Source organism: Artemia sp. Qi Xiang Cuo, chromosome 4, assembly GCF_049724085.1.
Source record: "Artemia sp. Qi Xiang Cuo chromosome 4, ASM4972408v1, whole genome shotgun sequence".
NCBI lineage: Eukaryota > Metazoa > Arthropoda > Branchiopoda > Anostraca > Artemiidae > Artemia > Artemia sp. Qi Xiang Cuo.
In genome coordinates, this window is record NC_142797.1 from 78,757,313 (window position 1) to 78,781,437 (window position 24,125).

The 24,125-nt window shown below is 36.2% G+C and overlaps 1 protein-coding gene across 1 annotated transcript in view; it reads left to right on the forward strand.

Moving 5' to 3' along the window:
- The first annotated feature begins 2,088 nt into the window (after positions 1 to 2,088).
- LOC148953470 (transmembrane protein 53-like) overlaps positions 2,089 to 24,125 on the forward strand; it is a 69,107-nt gene continuing 47,070 nt past the window's right edge. Inside the window, exons 1-3 of the mRNA XM_089088549.1 lie at positions 2,089 to 2,212; positions 18,623 to 18,770; positions 21,730 to 21,744. Of these exons, the coding sequence (XP_088944675.1) occupies positions 2,171 to 2,212; positions 18,623 to 18,770; positions 21,730 to 21,744 (205 nt within the window). The 5' untranslated portion in view covers positions 2,089 to 2,170. The remainder of the gene's footprint in view (positions 2,213 to 18,622; positions 18,771 to 21,729; positions 21,745 to 24,125) is intronic.

A 24,125-nucleotide genomic window follows, 5' to 3' on the forward strand; every position in this document is an offset into this window, starting at 1 on the left:
CCAATGGGAAGGCCTTCTAAGTTTTGCCCTAAGGGCATGCATGGTTCTTAGGAAAAGGATGCTCGTATAAATTTTATAGAGCGCTCATTTGATTGGAAGTCCTAGTTCACTTTTTAAGAGTCAAGAGAGTTAAGGGCAACTAGCCCTCCCCCAAGCCCTTTTTTCCCCAAACCCATCCGCTAAAAATTTTGAGATAGCCAGTTCTTGAAAATTGTTCAAAAATTAGATAACAAAAACTCCGGTGTCAACAAAACCCCCCGGGTCCGAGGGGTAGGTGTTATAAGTATTGTTCTGGGGATGTATATGGTTCTTATGAAAGGGATGCTCATATAAACTTCAGAGATGGCTCATTTGATTGGAAATTGAAAGTTGTAATTTACTTTTTAAGAGTCAAAAGATATCCGAGGGCAACTAACCCACCCCCTACCTAAACACACCCTTTTTTCTCCAAACCCGTCGTCAGATAAAAAAAACTCCGGTGCCGACACAACCCCAGGGCCCGGGGGGCAGGTATTGTAAGCTATGTCCTGGGGTTTTATATGGTCCTTATGAAAGAGATACTCGTATAAACTTCAGAGAGGGCTCATTTGAATAGAAATAAAAACTTCTAGCTCAGTTTCTCAGAATAAAAAAGATCGGAGGGCAACTATCCCCTTCCATCCTCTACGCCTTTGAATTTATTGGATGGGTAAACCCATCCTATAAAAATTTGAGGTGACCATAAAAGAGTTCAAACATCAGATATTAAAACTTCGGGGTCGACAAAACCCCCTAGGACCCAGGGACAGGCGTTGTAAGTTACACTCTGGGGGTATATATGGTTCTTATAGAAGAGATGCTCATATAAGCTTCAGAGTTAATTGAAAATAGAAAGTTCTCGTTCACTTTTTAAGAGTCAAGAGGAATCAAAGGTTTCAATATTAAGCACAATAGAAAATATGAGTAATAAAATTGGTTTTCAGTAAAGCACCAATGACGCAGTAGGTTTTAGACTTCTACAGTGAGAAAAGGAGATGATACCCAAACTCTTGTTTGTAGTGATTTTTGTTCGTTTCAATCTTATTTTGCATACTCAGTTTAAGTTTCACCCGTTTTAAGATTTATTTATTCATTTACATTAATATCTATTAAATGCTTATTTGTATTGATTGTTTATTTAATTTCTGTTCGTTTAAAGTTTCATTTATACTTCAATAGCAAAATATTTTTTTTTCGTTTTAAGCTTGATTTTCTCATTCAATCTAAGCATTACTCGCCTTAAGATCTATTTATTCATTTATATTATTACTTTTTGTATGTTTTCGCTATGATTGTTTATTTAATTTCTTATCATTTTGGGTTTTATTTATTCTTTAGTAGTAATTTCTGGTCGTTTTGAGTTTTAATTTTAACAGGTATTTGTATCTGGTGAGCTTAAGTTTAAAATGGCCTTTACTTTTCTTTGAAAAACTTATTTTTCGGAAAGTTATTTTTAAATTAATTCTCTTAAAAAGGGCACCAAAACTTTCAATTTCCAATTAAATTATTTCCGTCTGAAGTTTTTATTACCACCTCTTCCACGAAAAAGCGGTTCTAGGAAGAAAATTGGTAGTAAATGTGTAATAAGTGTTAAATTGAAGCTTTGTCGATCTTTACTGTAGGCAACGAAAAAGAATTGTCTCTGATATAGTAGCTAAGTGAGTGAAGTCATCATATTTTCCTATATTTATGGAACTTTGAAAACAAACTAGTGGTTTACTAAAAGCTCGAGTTTTTTTTTAATTTGTACACTAAAAGCTAATGGAATCATGACCAGTGAAAGACTATTGAGAGCCTTACAAATTATTTTTTTATTTTTTGCAGACTAGTCAATTACTTATATACTGTTAACAGAATTCATTCACTCTGCTTTTTCAGAACTCTAAAAAATATTGTGAGCAGGTTTATTTGTGCTAGTTTATAAGCTGCATAAACTACAAAGGAATAATTTGTGTTCGTTTTAAGTTTCAACGTCGTTCTTCGCTACCTTCAGAAAAACGTTTTTTTTTTAATTGATTACACGTTCTTAGTGATCACAACACAGGTGGTTCTCTTAACGATATAGAAAATTTCATCCAATTCTGGGCAAGGACTTCTGGACAGTGGAGTGGAGGTTTTGGGTTCATCCAAATTTTCAAGTACAAGATACAAGATGAAATTTGCCGCTATTGGCCATGTGTATAAGGCTCTCAAGGTTGAAAATCTTTGTTTGGCTATATTCAATTGTTTTCCGCTAGGCTAAGGCTACCCTAATTCTTGAAATAAGGTTGAGAAATAAGCTAGGCTATAACCATTGAACAAGTTGTGACAAGATTGAGAACCAGAAAACACACGATAAATATATAATTTGGGCTATGTAATTTATATGCTAGCAAGCTATTCAGATAGCCTAGTTAAGAAATAACTTAGGCTAATTCTAGCCTATAGTTGGAATTGCATCCTGAATCCAAATCTAACTTGCATTTGCATCAGAAATAGGTAAATATATACCAAATCATATTATTGAGTTAGGAATAAAGTGAATACACCATTTGATGCCTTTTTTTTATGCTGATTACAAATGTAATAATCATTTCTATCAGAAATGAATTTTAGCCCCCCTCCTGATATATATGCCAATTCAGGGTATATATTTCTACATTAGGGGGGGGGGGGGTAAAGTTTAAACTTACCCCCCCATTTACATCAGAAACAAAATTTGCCCCCCCCCCCCTAATGTAGAAATATATACCCTGAATTGGCATATATAGGGGGGGGCTGATATTCATTTCCAATAGAAATGATTATTATATTTATAATCAGCATAAAAGAAGGCATCAAATGGTGTATTCACTTTATTCCTAACTCAATAATATGATTTGGTATATATTACCCAGAAATAAGCTTAGTAAAATATTTGATGAACTTTAAAAAGTTTTTTGTTTTAAAAGTGAAACCTTGTAAAAACAATATTCTGCTTAAATTAGTTACAACAGAACTGTTTTCAGCTTCACAACTTTGCTCAATCCCAATTCATGAAGTTTCAAAGATCTGCAAAAAAAATTTTTAGAAAAGAAAAAATAAACCATTGGTAGGCTATGGCTTAAAATTCTACTCAAATAACAGGAACTGCATTTTCAGAGCTAAAACCAGAGAAAAAGAAAGTGATAACTGAAAATTAAGGTAAATGTTGTTTTGTCAAAATGTCCCTAGGTAGTAGCCCCTCCCTCCCCCTCAAGAAAAAATATGCCTACATTATGTTTTTAAATCTTATCTAATCTGCTCAGTTTTATTATTCATTCCTTAATCCCTACTCAAAACTTGCACTCATAAAGCTAAAATAAACAAAGTAATGCCTTAAAATAAAGTTTTTTTTAAAAGAATTTTTAAAGTTTTCTGTTGGTTGGCCCAGGGTAGACCTGTCTAGTAGGCAAAATTTTAAGACTTAGAAATCAGAAGAGGGTTAACATAGAAGCTTGATAATACCTTCTCAGAGTGTTAAAATTCTAGTTTAGGTGCTTCTTGCTAACTTAGAAAGTTGTTTAGTTAGGTGAATGAAACTTTCAGGAATGAATCCAAGGCCAAAAATATATCCTAGGAAGGTATTCCTGAGCCACTATTTCAACCCTTGTTTTGTTTCTAGGGCTTAGAAGATTGCATGTATGACAGGTCTTGCAGAGGGTGAAAGCTTAGTGTATGTTCTCTATAGGTCTGAACCTGTAACTTAGTATAACTTGTAAATAGGATTTTAGTAATTTTGTAGATAAATTTTTCTGGACTTTCCAAAACCATTTGATAAAGTTGCTACAGGAGACTGCATATTAAGCTAGAAGCTATTGTTATTAATACATTTAAAAATGTTTTCCACAAAACACGTTTTTCAAAGAAAAGTAAAGAGCCCCATTAAGCCAAGAATGAGCAAAAATAAAGTCAAATAATCTTCCAACCATAAAACTACCACAAATCCCTATCAATAGTGAATTGGTTCAAGAAGTTTATAGGGATCTTAGGATATTGCTGGCAGCAGGTCTTCACCATTTTTATATAGTAGTGTTTATGCATAGATATAATGTAAACCAGCTGCCAGAATGTTTTAATGGTTGGTTTTACAGCCAATGGAATATACATAACCAAAATACTAGGGGTAAAAAATTATTATTGTACTCCACCTATAGTGTCTGTCAGGTCCACATTTTCTTTTATTATAAAGGGTATAAATCTATTGAATAATTATGGTAATGAGGAAGATAGATCTTTTCTTTTCTCTCTTTTTTCTTTCTTTCTTATTATAGTGAATTTAAAAGATGTTATATGTAGGGGAGAGAGGGGCAATACTGCATGGGGGCAACTCCATATGTTTGACCTGTCATCTAAAGTTTTTGAGCTAATCCTTTCAAAAAATTCTTGCTAGATGCCCTTCATGTAACACACATTTGCTGCAAGCTTTGGATTTTAAATAAGAGAGACAACCAAGAAAAGAGGAAAGAAAGTTTTTTAATACTTGCTGGAAATCATGAGACATGTAGTCTTTGTCAAATATTTCTAAGTTATTGCAGCTCTTGAGCTGTGAGTTAGAAGGATCAGACAAGGTATACCTCTGCTATTTGCACGGTAATTTTCATCAGTAAATATCAGGCCGTTATCTATGAAAAAAACAATTTCAAAATGGCATCAACATGGGGTAACTCCAGACACTTTTTTGGGGGCAATTCCGGACACTTTTCGTGGTGTCCGGTTTTGTCCTGTTCTGACAGAAGTCTTTCATAAGTTGGAAAATGGAACTATATGTAGCTGGAAGCAGAATATTGGTAAAATTGACTGTATTCCTGTTGTTTTATAGAGAAACTGAAGTGATTTGTTTTGACTATCAAACTTTGTTTTCAGCCTTTACACTTAGACAAAAGTTACCCCTTGCCTTACAGCCTAGCCTATTTAAACACAACTACTCAGTGTAACAATCTTTGTCTTGAATCAAATTTGTCCAAGATTAATTCTGCCTGTTATTTAGATACTTTGTTCCAACTTTAAAACCCTGTGTTCAAGATTGGACAACATTTTCTATGATTTGGCTAAGCTTAACCTTTAATTTCTGTCTGAAATTAAGGTGTACTTTTGACTGTCTATACATTTAAAATAGTCTTGGCATGTCACTATCTATGACAAAAATATTCAAGCTAATCTAAATTGAATATTCTTCAATACTTTCTAACTGGTGTACCAATAACCCCCCTCACCCCTCCTTGTTTAAAATACATACTCTGAATTGTATACATTCAATGGATTATTGTCTTATATATTATAATGTTTAGTTTTATAATATATGTGATTTGAACTTATAATTAGACAGTGATAATTCAAAAGGAGTCATGTGACATTTATATAAGCTTAGATTTACAGTCCACCTTCACAGCAATGTAGATCAGTTCAATTCATTTTCACCCATCATATTTAAAAATAATCCTTATTATTAAATGATTTACTATTATGTTGAACAATAAACATTTATTCAAGGCCTACTTATATCAGAAAGATAAACAGTAGAGTCTAAGGCTGAATTGAAGGGGGTAGAGGGTTTGAAACCCCCTGAAATGTTTGTCCGACTTGTAGAAACATAAGGAAAATGAACATAAACAAATGTTTGATGTGGTTTTTTAAAGTTTTTTTGTTTAATGTTTTGTATTATAATGTTAAACTAAACATTACACTGCCTGCAGGCATCTTTCCATTCTATGCCTCAAAGCATGGCGTGACCTGTGTTAATTTCTATGTTGTTCTCTTGAGGTTCTGATGTTTATAATTTTCTTTTACAGATGGTTCACAACTACATTCAAATTGGGAGTGGTCCTCCTGATCCAGAATTAGTCAGGCGTGCTGTTATTCAATTTATACATGGGAATTTTTCCATTTCAAGCAACTGCAGAAGAATTTTCCCTGAAGAAGAGTACCCTTGTGGATGCCGTGAAACAATACAAGGCAAAAATGCAACATCTTGAGCAGAGTGGTGCTAGTGGTAGCAATTTTGACAATGACATTGCTCAGAAGAGCACTAAGTTTGTTTTTACTTCCAAACAGAAGAAAGAGCTTGCTGCATACCTAAAAAAATGCTCACTGCTTAACCATGGGCTCACTCCCTATGCAACAAGAAAGTTAGCCTACCAATGGGCAATAACATTGAAGATAAAATTCCCATCAAGCTGGTTTCATCAAGCAGAACGCCAGTTTGTCCATCAGAAAACCCGAAAATACAAGCCAGGCTTGTGCTGCTGGCTTTAATGCTGTTGTAATTGGTGTCTTCTTTAGAAATGTTCAGGAGTTATATTGCAAGTATAATTTTCCTCCTGGTCAAATTTGGAACTGCAATGAAACAGGAGTACTCACAGTTGTTCAGGCCCCAAAGGTGATTGCTAAAAGAGGAGCAAAACAGGTGGCACAGACTGTGTCAGCAGAAAGAGGGGAAAATACCACAATGCTATGCTTTGCATCTGCAATTGGTCAGACAATTCCACCAGTGTTTGATTTTCCAAGAGTCAAAGCTCCAGAAAGGATGTATTGAGATGGACCACCAGGATGCATTGGCTTAGCCCATTGCAGTGGATGGATGACTTTGGACAATTTCCTTTGTTCCATGGAACACTCTCTAAAAGAGGTCAAACCCAGCAAAAAAGACCCTGTTTTACTCTTTTTTGACAATCATGAAAGCCATATTTCAGTAGAAGTAGTTTCTTTTTGTAAAGATAACAGCATCCACCTCCTAACCTTTCCTCCCCATTGTCTCCAACCCCTTGATGTTTCAGTGTATGCACCATTGAAGCATGCAATCAAGGAGTCATTTGACAATTGGATGCAATTAAACCCTGGTCAGAGAATTTCAATACATGAAATAGCAAAATTGTGCAAGAATCTTTTTCTGGAAAAGCTGAATCCTCAAAACATCACAGCTGGTTTTGAGAAGGCAGGAATTTGGCCTTTAAATCCAAATATGTTCACAGAAGTCGATTTTCTGCCTGCTGAGGTGACAAACCGCCCAGATCCAGCTGAACAGAATGCCCCAGAAACTTCCAATATTGATGATCCTCACCCTGGTTTATTTTGTGATTCATGTCCTGTCATGATGGGTCAACAGCAGTCAAACTTGCCTACAGTAGTAACTCCTGAAAGCATCAGACCATATCCACAGGCAAAAATGCAAGTGGGTCCGCGCAAAAACCGTAAAAAAGGCAAAAGTAGAATTCTGACAGAAACGCCAGAAAAAAGAGCACTAGAAGCAGAGACTGAGCTAAGGCTTGCTAAGAAAAAAAAGTCGTTAAAAAACTCATTGCTGACAAAACTAGAGACAGCATTTCAGACAAATATATATACAGCTCAATGACGAGTCTTTACATTGCAGAAATATCAGTGAGTTTGAGACAAATGGAGAATTATCTTGTGGAAATTTTGTGCTTGTGAGGTTTATGGTTGGTAAGAAGCAAAACTCTGCTGTTTATTATTTTGGTGAAATTGAAGAAATAAGTGGCAGAGTAGCAAAAATAAACTGCCTGCGCAAGTCTTGTAGGAAGTTCATCTTTTCTGAATGTCAAGATTGTGCAGAAACTGACTTTAAAGACATTATTATGAAGCTTCCCGCACCGGTATCCGTAGGAGGAACTGGGCAAACAGCCAAAGCTCTTGTAGTTGCCTGTGATTTGGCCCAATTTCCCATAAAATAAATTTAATGTTACATTTAACTTGTATATTATCTGAATTAAATGCTAATAATATCTGAATCAATAATTACAAGCATTAATTAATGAATGTACGGAAATGCCCCATGTGTGTCCGAAGTCACCCGCTGGTTGGGGTGACTTTGGACAATTGAATAGGTCAAACATTTTTGGGTCTCACCAAGAAAAAACCTTGCCCTGAGGGCTTTGGGGGAGTTGTAATCCTCAAAGACCTAATTTCCAGAACTTAAAACTACGTTTAAAAAAATGGTTGTCTTAAAATTTTGATTGGATGTGTTGGGGGAAAAGGTGGGCGTGAGAGGGGGGTTCGTTGTCCTGAAATAACTTTTGACTATTACAAAGGGCACTATCCCGCAGAATTTCCAATCGAATCAGCCTTTCTTGAAGTTTCTACGACAACGCCTTCTATAAGAACCATCTATGCCTGCAGTAAACAATTAAAAATCCTGGCCCTGATGGTTCTGGGGGATTTTCCTCCTCAGAACCATTTTTGCTCTTAGGAAAGCAACTACTCTGAACAAACTAACTATATCAAAATTTTAAGTGGAGGTGGTTGGGGGAATTATGGGTGTGGAGGGGGGCTAGCTGCCCTTCAATCACTTTTGACTATTAATAAGGGCACTAGCCCTTTGAATTTCCAATTGAATGTGCCTGTTTTGAAGTTTCTACGACAACGCCTTCTATACAAACCTTATATGCTCCCAGGGCATAACTTAAAACCCTTACCCTGAGGGTTGTGGGGGAGTGTCCTCCTCAAAAAAATATTTTCTATCTGGAAATCAACTACACTGAACAAAATGGCTATTTCAAAAGTTTGATTGGATGTGTTTGGGGAAATGATGGGCGTGGGGGGGCTAGTTGCCCTCCAATCACTTTTGACTATTAAAAAGGGCACTAGCTCTTTAATTTCCAATCTAATGAGCCTGTTTTGAAGTTTCTAAGACAACGTCTTCTATAAAAACCTTATATGTCCCCAGGGCATAATTTAAAACCCTTGCCATGAGGGTTGTGGGGGAGTGTCCTCCTCAAAAATATATTTTCTATCTGGAAATCAACTACGCTGAACAAAAATGGCTGTCTAAAAATTTTGATTGGATGTGTTTGGGGGAATGATTGGCGTAGGGGGGGGGGCTAGTAGCCCTCCAATCACTTTTGACTATTAAAAAGAGCACTATCCCTTTGAATTTCCAATCGAATGAGCCTTTTTTGAAGTTTCTATGACAACGCCTTCTATAAAAACCTTATATGCCCCCAGGGCAAAACTGAAAACCCTTGCCCTGAGGGTTGTGGGGGATTGTCCTCCTCAAAAACATGTTTTCTGTCTGAAAATGAACTACGCTGAACAAAATGGCTATCTCAAAATTTTAATTGGATGTGTTTGGGGGAATGAAGGGAGTGGGGGGGGGCTAGTTGCCCTCCAATCCCTTTCGACTATTAAAAATAGCACTAGCCTTTGAATTTCCAATCGAATGAGCCTTTTTTGAAGTTTCTACGACAACGCCTTCTATAAAAACCTTATCTGCCCCCAGGGCATATCTTAAAACCCTTGCCCTGAAGGTTCTGGGGGAGTGTCCTCCTCAAAAACATATTTTCTATCTGGAAATCAACTATGCTGAACAAAATGGCTATCACAGAATTCTGATTGGATGTGTTTGGGGAAATGATGGCCGGGGGGGGGGGGCTAGTTGCACTCCAATCACTTTTGACTATTAAAAGGGCAATAGCCCTTTAATTTCCAGTCGAATGAGCCTGTTTTGAAGTTTCTACAACAATGCCTTCTATAAAAACCTTATATGCCCCCAGAGCATAACTTAAAACCCTTGCCCTGAGGGTTGTGGGGGAGTGTCCTCCTCAAAAATATATTTTCTATCTGGAAATCAACCATGTTGAACAAAATGGCTATCTGAAAATTTTGATTGGATGTGTTTGGGGAAATGATGGGCGTGGGGGGGGGGGACGGGGCTACTTACACTCCAAAAACTTTAGACTATTAAAAAGGGCAATAGCCCTTTCATTTCAAATCGAATGAGCATGTTTTGAAGTTTCTGGGACAACGCTTTCTATAAAAACCTTATATGCCCCCAGGGCATAACTTAAAACCCTTGCCCTGAGGGTTGTGGGGGAGTATCCTCCCCAAAAATATATTTTCTATGTGGAAATCAACTATGCTGAACAAAATGGCTATCTCAAAGTTTTGGTTGCATGTGTTCGGGGGAATGATGGGCATGGGGGGGGGGCTAGTTGCCCTCCAATCATTTTCGACTATTAAAAAGGGCACTACCCCTTTAATTTTCAATTGAATGAGCCTGTTTTGAAGTTTCTTCGACAACACCTTCTATAAAAACCTGATATGCCCCCAGGGCGTAACTTAAAACCCTTGCTCTGAGGGTTGTGGGGGAGTTTCCTCCACAAAGATATATTTTCTATCTGGAAATCAACTATGCAGAACAAAATTGCTATCTGAAAATTTTGACTGGATGTGTTTGGGGAAATGATGGGTGTGGGCAAATAGCGACGAAGACCCCACTGCCTTTCCATCATAAACAATAAGTAGAACACCAGAGAAATTTTTATACAAGACAGTGGAACGCAACTTTAAATGAATATTTCGACCCTATATCCAAGGGCCGTCTTCAGCAAAACAAACGAAGAGAATAAAAAACAATATAAAAGAAACTTACATTAAAATTCAATCATTAAAACTGAAAGGTTTTTTTTTTTACTTTTGGAATATATGGAAGGTAAATTATATTTGAGGGCTTGACGGGAACTTCACATTGCAAAAGACCCTTAATTTTACGGGAGTGTCTTGCCAATCTTTGGCTAATTGTATTGTTAATAAAGACAATAGGATATAGTCCAGGACTTTTAGGGTTTGACCCGGAAAAAATTGCAATATAAACAAAAATGGTACCAAAATGATCAGAAAAAAATTCTGTACAACATAATAAAAGTCCCCATAAATTTGAGTGGGGCGAGTACCCGAAAAACAGGGGAAAAAGCGGGAAATGCGGGGGAACTTGGGAAAAATGCCGAGCATGCCCAGAAAATAGTTCAAAGTGAGTTTTCTGGGGCTTTCTCATACGCTGATCACGAAACTGACATCTAAAATTCAGTATAGAATAAAAGTACTACGGAAAAGGGGGGGGGGGGAACAGGGGGAAGAGGGGAAAAAATTTAAAAATACAGGGTAGGAGTAGAAAGCACTTTGAAATATGTTTTCTGGGGTCTTTCTATCTGCTGATCCCGAAACTGACATCTAAAATGAAATAACGAACATGTGCCCCACCATAACGGGGGAAAAGGGGGAAAGAGGGGAAGAAAAGGGACAATTGAAGTCAGGGGTAGAAATCAGTTTGAAATGTGTTTTCTGGGGTTTTCCTATCTGCTGATCACGAAACTGACACCTAAAATGAAAGAAAAGAAAACGAGAACCATGAAAACCGAACAAAACTGGAGGAAATAACGGAAAAGGGGAAGGGAAGCCTGACTCCTGAGCCAGCTGCTATTGGCTAATAAGTAGGGCTATGGACAAAATAACTCGCTTAAGTATCAAACTTTTACTTTCTTGAATCACAGACATTTCTTACAACCATTTGAATTACTAAACATAAAGAAAACAACCGCTTTGCAGTGATCACAGTATAAAAGTTCAGCTATTATAGGTAAAATTTGCACTTTCGAAAGCAATATCGTTGAATAAAAAACTAAAAAAAGAACTTCAGTAACTATAGGTAAAATCTGCACTTTTTAAGGCAGTAGAGTTGACTTAAAAAACACAGCATTGATGTCACTAGTCGAGCTCCTCGTCTTCGACAATCTCGTTGTCCCTGTTCAAACAGTTGATACCCTGACATTCTCCGCACGCGAACGTACACGCTAATCCATCTTTCTTGCAGCTGCATCGCAAGTTCTCGCAGCCTGTCTTACAGTTGCATTTCACGACACTCAAAAGAGTCTGAGGTGCGGGCAACAAATCGGTCATCACAAGTGAGTATTTATGGTCTCTGAGGACCCAACCCCAGTCAGCCGGTCGAGGTCAGCTGGTTCCCCTTTCCAACGGGATACCTGGAGGCGCACTCGCTGGGAGTGGAATGAAGCTGCAGCTTCGGTTGGCGGAAGCCTTTCAGGCTTAACAAACGCCGTAGTATTTGACGAAGAAACTTTTTCCAAGAAAATTCGATGTCGCAGCTTCGTGAGACCTTCGTTTGGTCGTGCTTTATACAAGCTGAGGAGAAGATATTCACCCGCTTTCACAATTTCATCTTTAGACGATGATTCATTCAGAAACACTTCGCATTTTTTTCTGAACGCTTCGCTCTTCTTCAAAAGAGGTCGCACAGCTTGCTCTCCAAGTCTGAAAACTCATGAGGTCGTGTCACATCCCAAGAGTGCGTGCCCTACCAGAAGTAGCCTGGATACTTCTCCCATTTTTTTGAACTTCGTTGAGGGACCAGAACCGTGTTATCGCTTCTTTTGCGTTCGTTGACGATTCGAAGAAAAGTGTTTTTGCATTAGGCGGGAGGTGATACAAGAGTAGAATCAGAAGGTCAGTGTCGTTGCCAAGAACTATTGTTTCAGAGTTTTCTGCTTTCGTTACGGCAGTCTTCACGATTAGATAGTCAGCATCGTCCTTCGCATGGCCGACTTCAAATCCTTTGGCTCTGAGTTTTTCCCCGATGTAGCTTATAATTCGCTGTTTGTTCTGAGAGTTGCTCAAAAACTCTTCCTTCTTTTTCTGGAGCTTCATCCCTAAACTGAAATCGATCACTTGATGCTGGCTTCCCTTACAACGTCGGTTGTGGGTAGCATCTTTCGTGGTTGGACCAGCACTGGATCCATCGAAGACAACAGTAGGGGAGGTACAGCGTCGAGTAACGAAACTAACATAGCTTTCACAGATTGAATCATAAGTATCACCAATCTTCAAAGGTACTTGCTGAAGCAGCCAACCTCCGTCAACTACAGTGACACGATCTGATACTGGCAGGTGCTGAATCGAGTCCGTTTTCGCTTCTTTCCATATTGCTTTCGCTAGTGCAGGTTTGTCTGGCTGACGCATTATTCCAGAGTTCTCAAACAAAGCGGGCAGATAACTGCACAGTTCGTAACGTAGAGTTTCTGCCATGTCATTTTCATATGTATGGGAAGCAGTCGAAAGACCTTTAAAAAGCAGTGCAGGGTCGATATGCAAAATCTCGCCATCTATCCTTATGTTCCCATTGGATGCCAGTGTAACGACTTTGTCTTTCTTCCTGAATGAAAAACTTTCGACGGATTGGCCATCCATGCGCTGGAGGATCAGCTCACCTACAACTTTAGAATCCTCTGCATTGACGCCTTTTTGGGCAATCAGCCCGGAACCTATACTTCTAAGCTCTGTGGAACTAGTGAAAGGGCAGTTCTCTAGAAGGAATTCAAGAAACGTCAGTAGATCCTTTGTATCTCTCTTTATTCGTGCTGCGGTTGCAGTGACGTGCTGTTCACTAGAACTGTACTCTAGGCCAGTCAGTTTCTGCATTAGATCATTCACTGAAGCGAGTACTGGCATAGACATTGTCCATATGTTTCTCTGAAGCTCAGTCGTCCCTTTTCCTCTTGTCAGCCCTCCATCTGTTTTTATGCTCTTCATCAGCACTGTCTCGATGACGAGGTCTGGAGCCAATCCAGCCCAATAACGATTACTTCGTCGGGCAATAAACTTGCCGCTTGCAAAAAGTAATTTCAGTATCTTTCCGTATTTCTTTCTCGAGTTTTTTTTTGCCTTTTCTGAACCTATGGGGTAGCCGAAACTCTATATGTCTTCTGTATTAACATTTGTAAACATTTCCACCTGCTTTCTACCCCTACCCTGTATATTTCCCTTTTTCCCCTCCCCCCCCCCATTTCCCCGTTTTATGTTAATCAATTTTTTTATATCATTCTACTTCTCAATTTCGTAATCACCAGATAGGAATACCCCAGAATATATCTTTCAAACCACTTTTGACCCCTACCATGTATTCTTCTCTTTTCTCCCCTCTATCCCCTGTTCCCCCGTTTTCCGCAGTACTCTTTTTCTATACTGAATTTTAGATGTCAATTTTGTAATCAGCGTATGCGAAAACTTCAGAAAACTCACTTTAAACTATTTTCTGGGCATGTTCGGCATTTTTCCCCGCATTTCCCCCTTTTCCTCGGTTTTTCGGGTACTCACCCCACTCGGATTTATAGGGACTTTTAGTATGTTGTACAGAATTTTTTTCTGATCATTTTAGTACCATTTTCGTTTATATTGCAATTTTGTCCGGGTTCGACACTTTTTTGAGCTAAAAGTCCTGGACTAATAACCGTTTCCAAAAAGTATGTCTCTAATAAAATTTAGTTCATCTGTGATGTAAGACTCAGAGCAAATGTTTAGGGCACGGTCAACAAGAGATGTAACAACACCTCTTTTAACTTGTGGGGGGTGATTGGATTTAAAATGTAGATATCTGTTATTTTGTGTGAGTTTTCTGTAAATTGTAAAATCCAGTTTATCAATGTCACGAATAATTAAAACATCTAGAAACGGTAATTTATTTGTATTTTCAATTCCTAAGGTAAATTGTAAATTTTTGTCATGTGTATTGAGGTGATCTAGAAAGCACCAAGTTCACTTTCCCCATAATTTCAGAGTGATGTTACATCATCCATACAACGTCCCCAATAAATATGTTTAGAAAAATATGAATTTAAGGCCCAATTTTCAAGGTGTTCTACATAAATGTTCGCTAATAATCCAGATAACGGCGCACCCATAGGTAGACCATTTTTTTGTTGATAAAAAGAATTACGGAACTGAAAATACATTGAATACTTATTACAAATTTTTACTAGGGACATTAAAACCTCACAATCTATTCCTGTTGTTGAATCTTCAATTAAATGATAGTTTTCTTCTGTTTTATTTTTTAAATAACTGCTCAGATATTGGTACATCAATATTTGTGTACATAGAAACTATGTCAAAACTACTTACTATTGCATTTTCTGAAATGCTTGCATTTTAAGTTTTTCCACTAAGTCTACCCAATTACATACGTACGATTTTTGGGAATAAAGTAACGGTTTGAAGGCTGTACATAACCATTTTCCAATATTGGAAGCAGGGGCTTTCGTACATGCTACAATTGGCCTTAAGGAATACCTTGCTTGTGTAATTTCGGTAAACCGTAAAACTTTGGGCAAAAGCTACCTCGTGGGAGAAATTTATTATACAATTGTGGGGTGATTTTGCCATTTTGTTTTAGATTCTTTAATTCGGTTATAATTTTATTCGCAAACTTATCAGTATGGTCGTGAGTCATGGAAGTATATGTATTTGTGTCATTTAAGTGTGAATAAATTTTATTATCGTAATCTAAGGTATCCATGACTACAAGTGAATTTCCCTTGTCTGGTTTAGTTATTATAATTGAAGGGTCTTTGCGAAGATTAGACAAAATTTTCATGTCGTGCAAATTTCTGGTGTCAAATTAGTATGAGATGTAACTTTTTTTGGCTGCCGTAAAGTGTACTACTAAAACAAAACTTTGCTTAATCTGGGTTAGAAATGGATGTGTAATGTTTGTGCAAAGAAGTTTATAAGAAGGAAACTATATCTGCCACAGGAACTTGTTTTGGTGGAAAAGAAAATTTTGGACCTTTTTCAAGAGTTTGAATTTCCTTAGGTTCAAGAGATTAACAATAGCGGGTCCAGGAGTAAACCTCGGGGTATAAACACGATGATTCATCGAAGATTCATACCTCAGACATTCAAATTTCTTATAAAGACGTTCTCTAGACAAACGAAAATCGTGACTAAATAAATTCCTTTCCAATCGTACAACCTGAGAATAATCAACCGCGGACGGATTTTCACACAAAAATTTTTCAAGAGATTTTCTTTCTGAGGAAATAATATGTCGTGTTTGTTTTTTGTGCTTAATAATTTTGACTAGAGTTTTTTAATGTTATTTGTGCGCGAATTTGGCTTCTTTACGGGTATTTAAATGCAATTTATATCTTAAAGACTTAGGAATAAGATTTTCATTTCTACAAGATTCTAAGAACTTTTGGTGATTGATAATATTAGCATGTTTTTTGCCTAAACTAATAAAATAAAAGATATCATAAGTCAACTGCTCCCCATAAGCTAGACGCAAATAGCGACGAAGACCACACTGCCTTTCCATCATAAACAATAAGTAGAACAACAGGGAAATGTTTATACAAGACAGTGGAACGCAACTTCAAATGAATATTTCGACCCTATATCTAAGGGCCGTCTTCAGCAAAACAAACGAAGAGAATAAAAAACAATATAAAAGAAACTTACATTAAAATTCAATCATTAAAACTGAAAGGCTTTTTTTAAAAATTGTTTTAAAACAGCCCTAATATCATTACTTCAAGGAAGTTCAACCAGGACTGGTACTCCAAACGAAGTGGACAGTGAACAATTCATTCAAATGGAATTAAAATACTTACAGACAAGCTTTTAAAGCTAATCTAGCCTTCTTGGCAGCCAGCCTAGATGGTTTATTCGTAACAGGTTGAGTGGAGTTATTTACTGGTTTTTTAATATAATTAGTTAAATCATTTTTAATTAAATTTGTGAGTAGGGCATTAAGCGAATATTCCCCCAAATCTCTATTTAAAGAAATATTACTATTTATTTTGATTTTAATTTCAATTGCCTCTCGAACAACCTGTTTTATGCCTAAATCATTGCTAATAAGGCAAGTTTCTTCAAAAAGCATTTTATGACTAGGGTTATCATATATGTGACTGCTTAAAGCAGAATCAAAGGAAATATTTGTACTATTAGAATTTAAAGCTTTAGTTATGTCATCTTTGTGTTGTTGCAGACGTTTTTCTAAATTTCAATGGTTTCTACCAACATAAAAATGGCCATAGTCAAAAGATATATGGGAAACTCTTCGTTGACGAGTAACTGGTGTTAAATCCTTGTCACACTTTAGGAACTTCATTATTTTAAAATCATTTATAAATAAAACATAAAAAATACTTTGCAGGTAAACTTTTTTTAAACTTGTGGTAAATTTTGGAATATATGGAAGGTAAATTATATTGGAGGGCTTGACGGGAACTTCACATTGCAAAAGACCCATAATTTTACGGGAGTGTCTTGCCAATCTTTGGCTAATTGTATTGTTAATAAAGACAATAGGATAACCGTTTCCAAAAAGTATGTCTCTAATAAAATTTAGTTCATCTGTGATGTAAGATTCTTAGCAAATGTTTAGGGCACGGTCAACAAGAGATGTAACAACACCTCTTTTACTTGTGGGGGGTGATTGGATTTAAAATGTAGATATCTGTTATTTTGTGTGGGTTTTCTGTAAATTGTAAAATCCAGTTTATCAATGACACGAAAAATTAAAACATCCAGAAACGGTAATTTATTTGCATTTTCAATTTCTAAGGTAAATTGTAAATTTTGGTCATGTGTATTAAGGTGATCTAGAAAGCCCCTAAGTTCATTTTCCCCATAATTCCAGAGCGATATTACATCATCCATATAATGCCCCTCCTTTTTCTAAGCCTCTCCTCAACAATTGTAATTTTAAAAGAGCCATCTTGTGCAAAATAGTCAAAAGGTTTAATTTCTATGAATCCAAGATACCAATTCCCCCACAGCCTCTGGGGCAAAAGCCTATAAACTATGTTTTCCCATTGGTTTACATTCAGAATTTATTCATTGGGAAAAGAAGGAATGTTTAATCCAGGATGTGCCCAAAAAGAATAAGGGTATCAAGGTAAAATAACAGGGAATGTTGAGGGGGATGTTGAACTTAATCAAAAGACACTATGTGCCTCAAGGTTATCAAAAAGACGTATCTGCTATATCTTTTAAGTGACCAAGTGTATTAACTTGAAATTCTCAGGCCCAGTACTAATGCTACGACTGCAATGGTGACTACAGTTCATTGCAACTCCAACTCCTTCCTTTTGCAGCTAACCGTGACTATGAATGCTACTTCTTCCACTTGTGGTTAATTTCAGGGTATCTTTAGGGGGTTATTGATCAAAATCAAAACACTCCATGTGCATGCTGGTTGTCAAAAGGATTTAGAAACATGACTTGAATTAATAGGTTGGGGGGATTGTCTGATGAGGAAAATGTCCACTTTTTGGCTCTGATTCATCTAACATTCAAATAGTAGTGGTGTAATCATATTTCAGACATTTTTAGAAATCTATGTATCAGAAATATTGATACTCATCCAAGAGGACTGATCTACAAACACAGTACCACAGTGAGTCAATATTTTTAGCATCATATTAAGTATTAGGTACCATTATATCTAGTCAAAAGTTGTTGCTAAATTATCTGTCAGGTATTGTCGAATTAAAAAGAGGTTTAATTTGTTATTATTGTTCAAACAAAAATTGAGCTGTTATGGGGATTGGACATTGCAGGCTATTCATTTGAAGGCTCTCTGAATAGCTAATTTTCCCTGTTTCTTTCCTTTGGCTTGATGTATTAGTCTGTCTAAGGGAAGCTGGGGAAGGGAATGGAAAATTGGTGTTGGTGGAGGACGTGCCCAGGACCACCCTGGGCACTCTCATCAGAAAAACTGAATTTTATTACAAGACTCCAGTTTTAGCAAAGATTAACACCTTCACTGTTTCCAAATATTTAACTAGTAGGTTTTCAGTTTGGTCTTCCATGTTCTAATAATTTGCCTCTGACTTGTAATCACCAAGGTCATAAATATTTAAATTCCATATTTGGTGGAAATCAAGCTTCATTTGCGAAATATATACTTAGCCTAATTTGGTTTTTTGTCTTCATATTGCCAAATTAGCCTGAAGTTTGAAATCAATTAGTCCTGGAAGTCCTTAAATAACAACTTGAATAGTTTCTTTGTTTTTAGTTCCCGTTAAGCTGTGTGATGTCAGCTAGACATTTAACCATGGTGAATATCCCTGTCACAAATAACATCAAGCTTGTCACCTCCTCTGAAAATCCTCTCAAAATTACAAGTAATTCATATCTGAAAGATCCTTCCAAAAATAATGAAGGTAAGATTAGACCAGTATATATATATATATATATATATATATATATATATATATATATATATATATATATATATATATATATATATATATATATATATATATATATATATATATATATATATATATATATATATATATATATATATATATATTATCCTATGTATTTTTTTCATTGTTATTGGTAACAATATAAATATTAGACTTGTTAGGTGACAATTAAATATCTAACTAGTTATGGGTAGTAGAGCCATATTAGCAAAAATGTTGGGTGGAAGGGGTTGAAGATTTTTTAATTTTTAATGAAGATACATTTTAAAATCGGGGAGGAGGATTAACCACCCTTCTCCCCTTACCCAATTGGTATCTCTGTTGTCTGTAAATTAGAAAGATCCAATCTTCAAATATTGGATCCAAAGATCTATGCTTGTACACTTGGTAAAAAATAAATACAAAAATAGGTGGATAACACAAAGTAATACCCTAATGTTGACATACTACAAATTATTAATCCTAGAATATGTAGTCAATCATGTGAATGTCAGTTCAAAATATTTTTTTTCTACCCATTAATTTTGAATATGAAAATACACATTTGGTTTTGTATATCCAACAAATTGGCCTAGGGTAGGCTACTACTTAAACAAAAAAACTTAGATTCTGACCTTTAAATCTAGCTGGCTAAATCCAGAATCCTAATATATTTGGCTTGATTTCTGATGACTTTTGTTTAGGCCGACAAATTTCTAGGCTAGAATTTCCAAGGGTCAGAATTAGATGCTTGGCAGATTTGTATAAATGTAAATAAACTTAAATCAAATTCAGGCCTAAAAATGTGGTTTTGAAGCTTCAGGCATTCTTCTCCACACAAAAGGACCTCTTCCCTAATATTTAGAGCAACACGATGGCCAAAAGCCTTCTTCAACTCTTCCACCATCAACCTTTCTCACATGGTTTTTTTTTCAACATTTTTTAAGTTCTTGTATTTAGAATTTTTTTCAATAGTTTATTTCGGTTCTTAGGGCATACTTTCATGCTGAAATCAGTAATACAACCATATTTCATTTTTACTCACCCCCTAGCATTTGCGAACTAGCTTGTCTACTTCTTTTTTTGATGGAACTTTAGTAGCTTGAACTTTATTCAAACTGATAAAGTTTCTTGGATTTTCAATAAAAATTCCGACTTGGATTCTTACCTTTAAATTATACTGGTTAAATTCTGAAACCAAGTAGATTGGCTAGTATTTTAAGGATTTTTTTGTACACTAGCTAGTTTATTTGTATAAATATAAGTAAAACTGCATCCGATTTTGGCCTTAAAATGCACTTTTGTGGCTTCAAGCACCCCTCTCCCCACAAAAAGATACATTGGCATCTCCCCTAAGAATTAGTGCAGCACCCAATACTGCAAATGGTTTTAGGCGTTTACCCCCCCCCCCTGCGGAAAATACATCGCTGGAAAATACCCCCTCCCCTCCTCAAGAAAAATACCCCCGTGGAAAATAGGACACTACCCCCCCCCCCCCCGCCTCAGCACCAATAATAAAGGTGTAGACTGAAAATATACGTGTGACATAAGAAGAATTAGACAACAAGTCCTAGTTTGCATCTGAAGGCTCAGTGAAGCTTAGAAAATCAGGCCATTGAAGTGCACTCCTTTGGGTATCTTAGCCCCCTCCTTATGCACAGATCTACCGCCTCTCCTTAGTAGTAGACGAGTTTTAAACATGTTTTATTATTCTTATTAAACGGCCATTGTGTTTCAGGAGTCGTTCTTAACAAAGTCAAAATTTAGCGTAAAGAGCGAGGTCTTGAGGAGGGGACCACCTCTTTGATATAGGTAATAATTTCTGTCCGTTTTAAATTTTGATGTTGCTCCTTACTTTCAGTTGAAAAAACTTTTTTTAAAATTAGTTTCTGATCGTTTTTAAAGAATACCTGGAAATCCGGCTCTCCTTCCAGGAAAAATTCCTTCTCCCCCCCCCACGGAAAAATTCCTCCGTAAAAAGTTCTTTTCATGTAAAAATCAACCCCCCCCCTCCTCAGGGAAATTCCCCCAGTACAATTGCATTCTAGCTGAAAATTCCACCGAGAAAATTTCTCGCAGACGATCTCGGGTGAAAAATTTTTCTTAACCTACTTTCATTTGAAAAAGACTAATTTCTGATTGTTTTTAAAATCATCCCGGTAATCCCCTCCTCGGTGGAAAAACTTTTCCGCGGGGGAGTAAACACCAGCACCCACTGCACATATATGAACGAAGTCGTAATTGGATCAATACATTCATTTGAAGCTTATAAATAACTAGCAAACCGGCCTCTTTATCTCATCCACCATCAACATTTCTTACATATGCCAATCTGGATTGCTACATACCTCCCATCTACTATTTTCTCAGTGTACATTCAAAAGTAAATTCATGTTTTTTGAAAGGTAGATTTTAAAAGTTATCAAGTCATTTTAATGATGTGCAAACCAAAGACCCGAAAGAGACTTTAAAATACCCTTTGGGAACTTAGGATCTTTTGATTCGGCACCAGTCATGCTGCATGAAGGGAGGGGCGGGGATCCCTAACACTATCTCTAAGGAGCCTCTTTTCGAAACAATTGGGCCGGAAAATAACAATTTTGGCTCTTCACCCCTCCACCAAAAATTTTCCATAATATTTACCTATGCTGATTTTCGGGGGGGGGGGACTAGCTTCCCAACGAGGTGATTCTGCAGATTTTTATAGGCTGTTACTTTCTTTCTAGTTTTCATTTTTGTTTGATAGTACAGAAGAATCTTTGTTCGTTATTGAGGAGTTTATCCTTTTCCATATCCTTTTTTATCTGTTTCTTTTTTAAACGAGGAAAAAACGGATAGAATTTTTCTTAGACATAAGATTAATGGTCTTTGTAAGTGAATTTTGACTAATTGCCTTAGCTGGTAAAGAAAGTGTAATGATTCAATTTTAAAGCTCGCCGGGTGATAGGTAAGTTCCTTATCTATCTATTTCTCTTTGTTTCTTTTCGTCTGTATCCTTTTTTCTTTTTTCGCTTCATCAATTCGCTTTATAATGTAACAGGAGACTGATCCTGCCTCCTTAGAATAACTCTGATCCTGATCCTTTTACACTGATCCTGGAGATAAGGGACTGAACCTGCCTCCTTAGAATAAGGAACTTGAATTAATAATCAAAGCTTCAGAATAAGAAAGGAAAAAGCAAACATTGCTATGTGCATGCACAATGAAATGAAAACAGGATATTCCCCACTAGGTTAACCCAAAAGAGTCTCAGATTTTTTTTTTTTTTCAGCAAAAAACTTTTGTCCTTAAGTCCTTAGACCAAGAGGACTTTAATGGTCAATACAAATATAAATATAAAATATAAATACAAACATAAAATACAAATATAAAATATAAATGTAAATATAAAATATAAGTGCAAATACAAAATATAAATATAAATATAAAATATAAATACAAATTTAAATATAAATATGAAATATAAATACAAATATAAAATATAAATTTAAATTTAAAATATAAATACAAATACAAATGTAAATGTAAAACCTAAATATAAAATATAAATATAAAATATAGATATAAATATGAAATATAAATATGAAGTATAAATATAAAATATAAATATAAATACTAATATAAAGTATAAAAAATAGTGGCTACCCCGAAATATGGTTCAAAATTTACTCTTCTGAACGGATAGAAATTTACGCACCTACGTGTCTGAGTCAAGGGGATCCTAATCTTAACTTGCCAGATCTTAACTTGCCCTCCTTGCTTCTTCTTCCAGTGTGCGAGAGGGCCGCAATCCAATGCCTAGATGGTGAGAACACTATCTGGGCTCAAAATATATGACCAAACCAGGTTAGGTGGCGCTTTTTTTATATTTGTGGTGGCAGGGTATTCGAATCTCGGTGTTACTCACTTTATGTAATGGTAAGACGTTGAGAATTTGTTTGAGACAGGAGTGGTCGAATATATTTAACACGTCTGCCGCTTTAAGGGGCCACATCTCGCAATTGAATATAAGTAGCCTACAGATCGAACGTTTATCTCATAAGTTTGAATTTTTTTTTTGTTTGCCTTATCTTTGCCTCCACAAGTTATTCCTTCATTGTGTGAAGACTACGAATGCAGAATATATTTTGCTAAAAAATATTTTTACTGCAACTATCTGCTATATATATATTAGATTCCAAATATTTAAACTGATTGACGACTTCTAAAAGAGTATCGTCTAGAAAGATATCATTTAGCAGCACGTTTTTGGAGTTCAAAAAAATTTTGGTTTTATCCTTGCTCATCTTCACCCGACCCCCTCTGACGTGACGGTTATGTTACACAGCATGGTTTTTGCACCGTCTACCTTGTTTGCCAGCAGAACAATGTCACTTGAACAGTCCAGGCTGCTGTTTTAGAAATCATTATCCAATTGATATGAAATTGAACAGTATAGGGAACAGGACAAGAGAGAGGATACTTTTCCACCAACTAGTTCACAGACACGAACACGTTGATAATATCACTGGAGGAAAGGTTTCAGCTTCTCTGGAATGCCGTCTTTCCGCATCACAGCCCATTTGCCATATCTAGTGATTGAGTCGAAATTAATTTTGGGATCGACGAAGATGGTCATAGTGGTCTGACTCTGTTTTATGCAGTGCTCGAGCATTTGTCGGAGCGCAAAGAGATAACCGATCTAGTCTATTCGAGTTTGAAACTTCATTTGGCTGTTGCTTGTGGTCATGTTTCTGACAAAGCAAAGATGGTTGAGATGCAATCAAAATGGTCAATGCAGGTAAAAATAATTAAAAAAAATCAACTAATAAGACCACGGGAAAAAAGGTGACATTTAACGATGTTTTAATGAAGAATAAAGCAAAAATATTTACTATTTACTGTCGTCAACGGAAGATAGGGCTGATGCAGTTAACTGGTAAGTTGTTTAAGGCACCATGGACATCAAAATAAAAACATGTTTGCCGCCTTGCCACGTTTAAGTCTATTCATACGTGAGAGCCGTGTTTTTTAATTTTTTATATTTTATTTTTCCGATATTATGAAGTTTTTAGGGCAAGTACCACACTTTTGTCAATGTTGTCACGTTGAACCGTGAAAATAAATGAGCAAAACTAAATAGTTAAATTTGACAACGCTTTTCGCCAGTAAAAATTGGAACATTAGCAATCTTCTGATTCCCAAAGGAAACTTAGCCTCCAAAAGAAAGCTAATCCTTCTTAAGCTGTTTAATGCCATATATTTTAGCTAATTTTGTGCTGATTTTTCACTTGCGTTTCTCTTTTTTAATTCGGTGCCTGCTACTAGCAAAACTGATAACTGTATCTG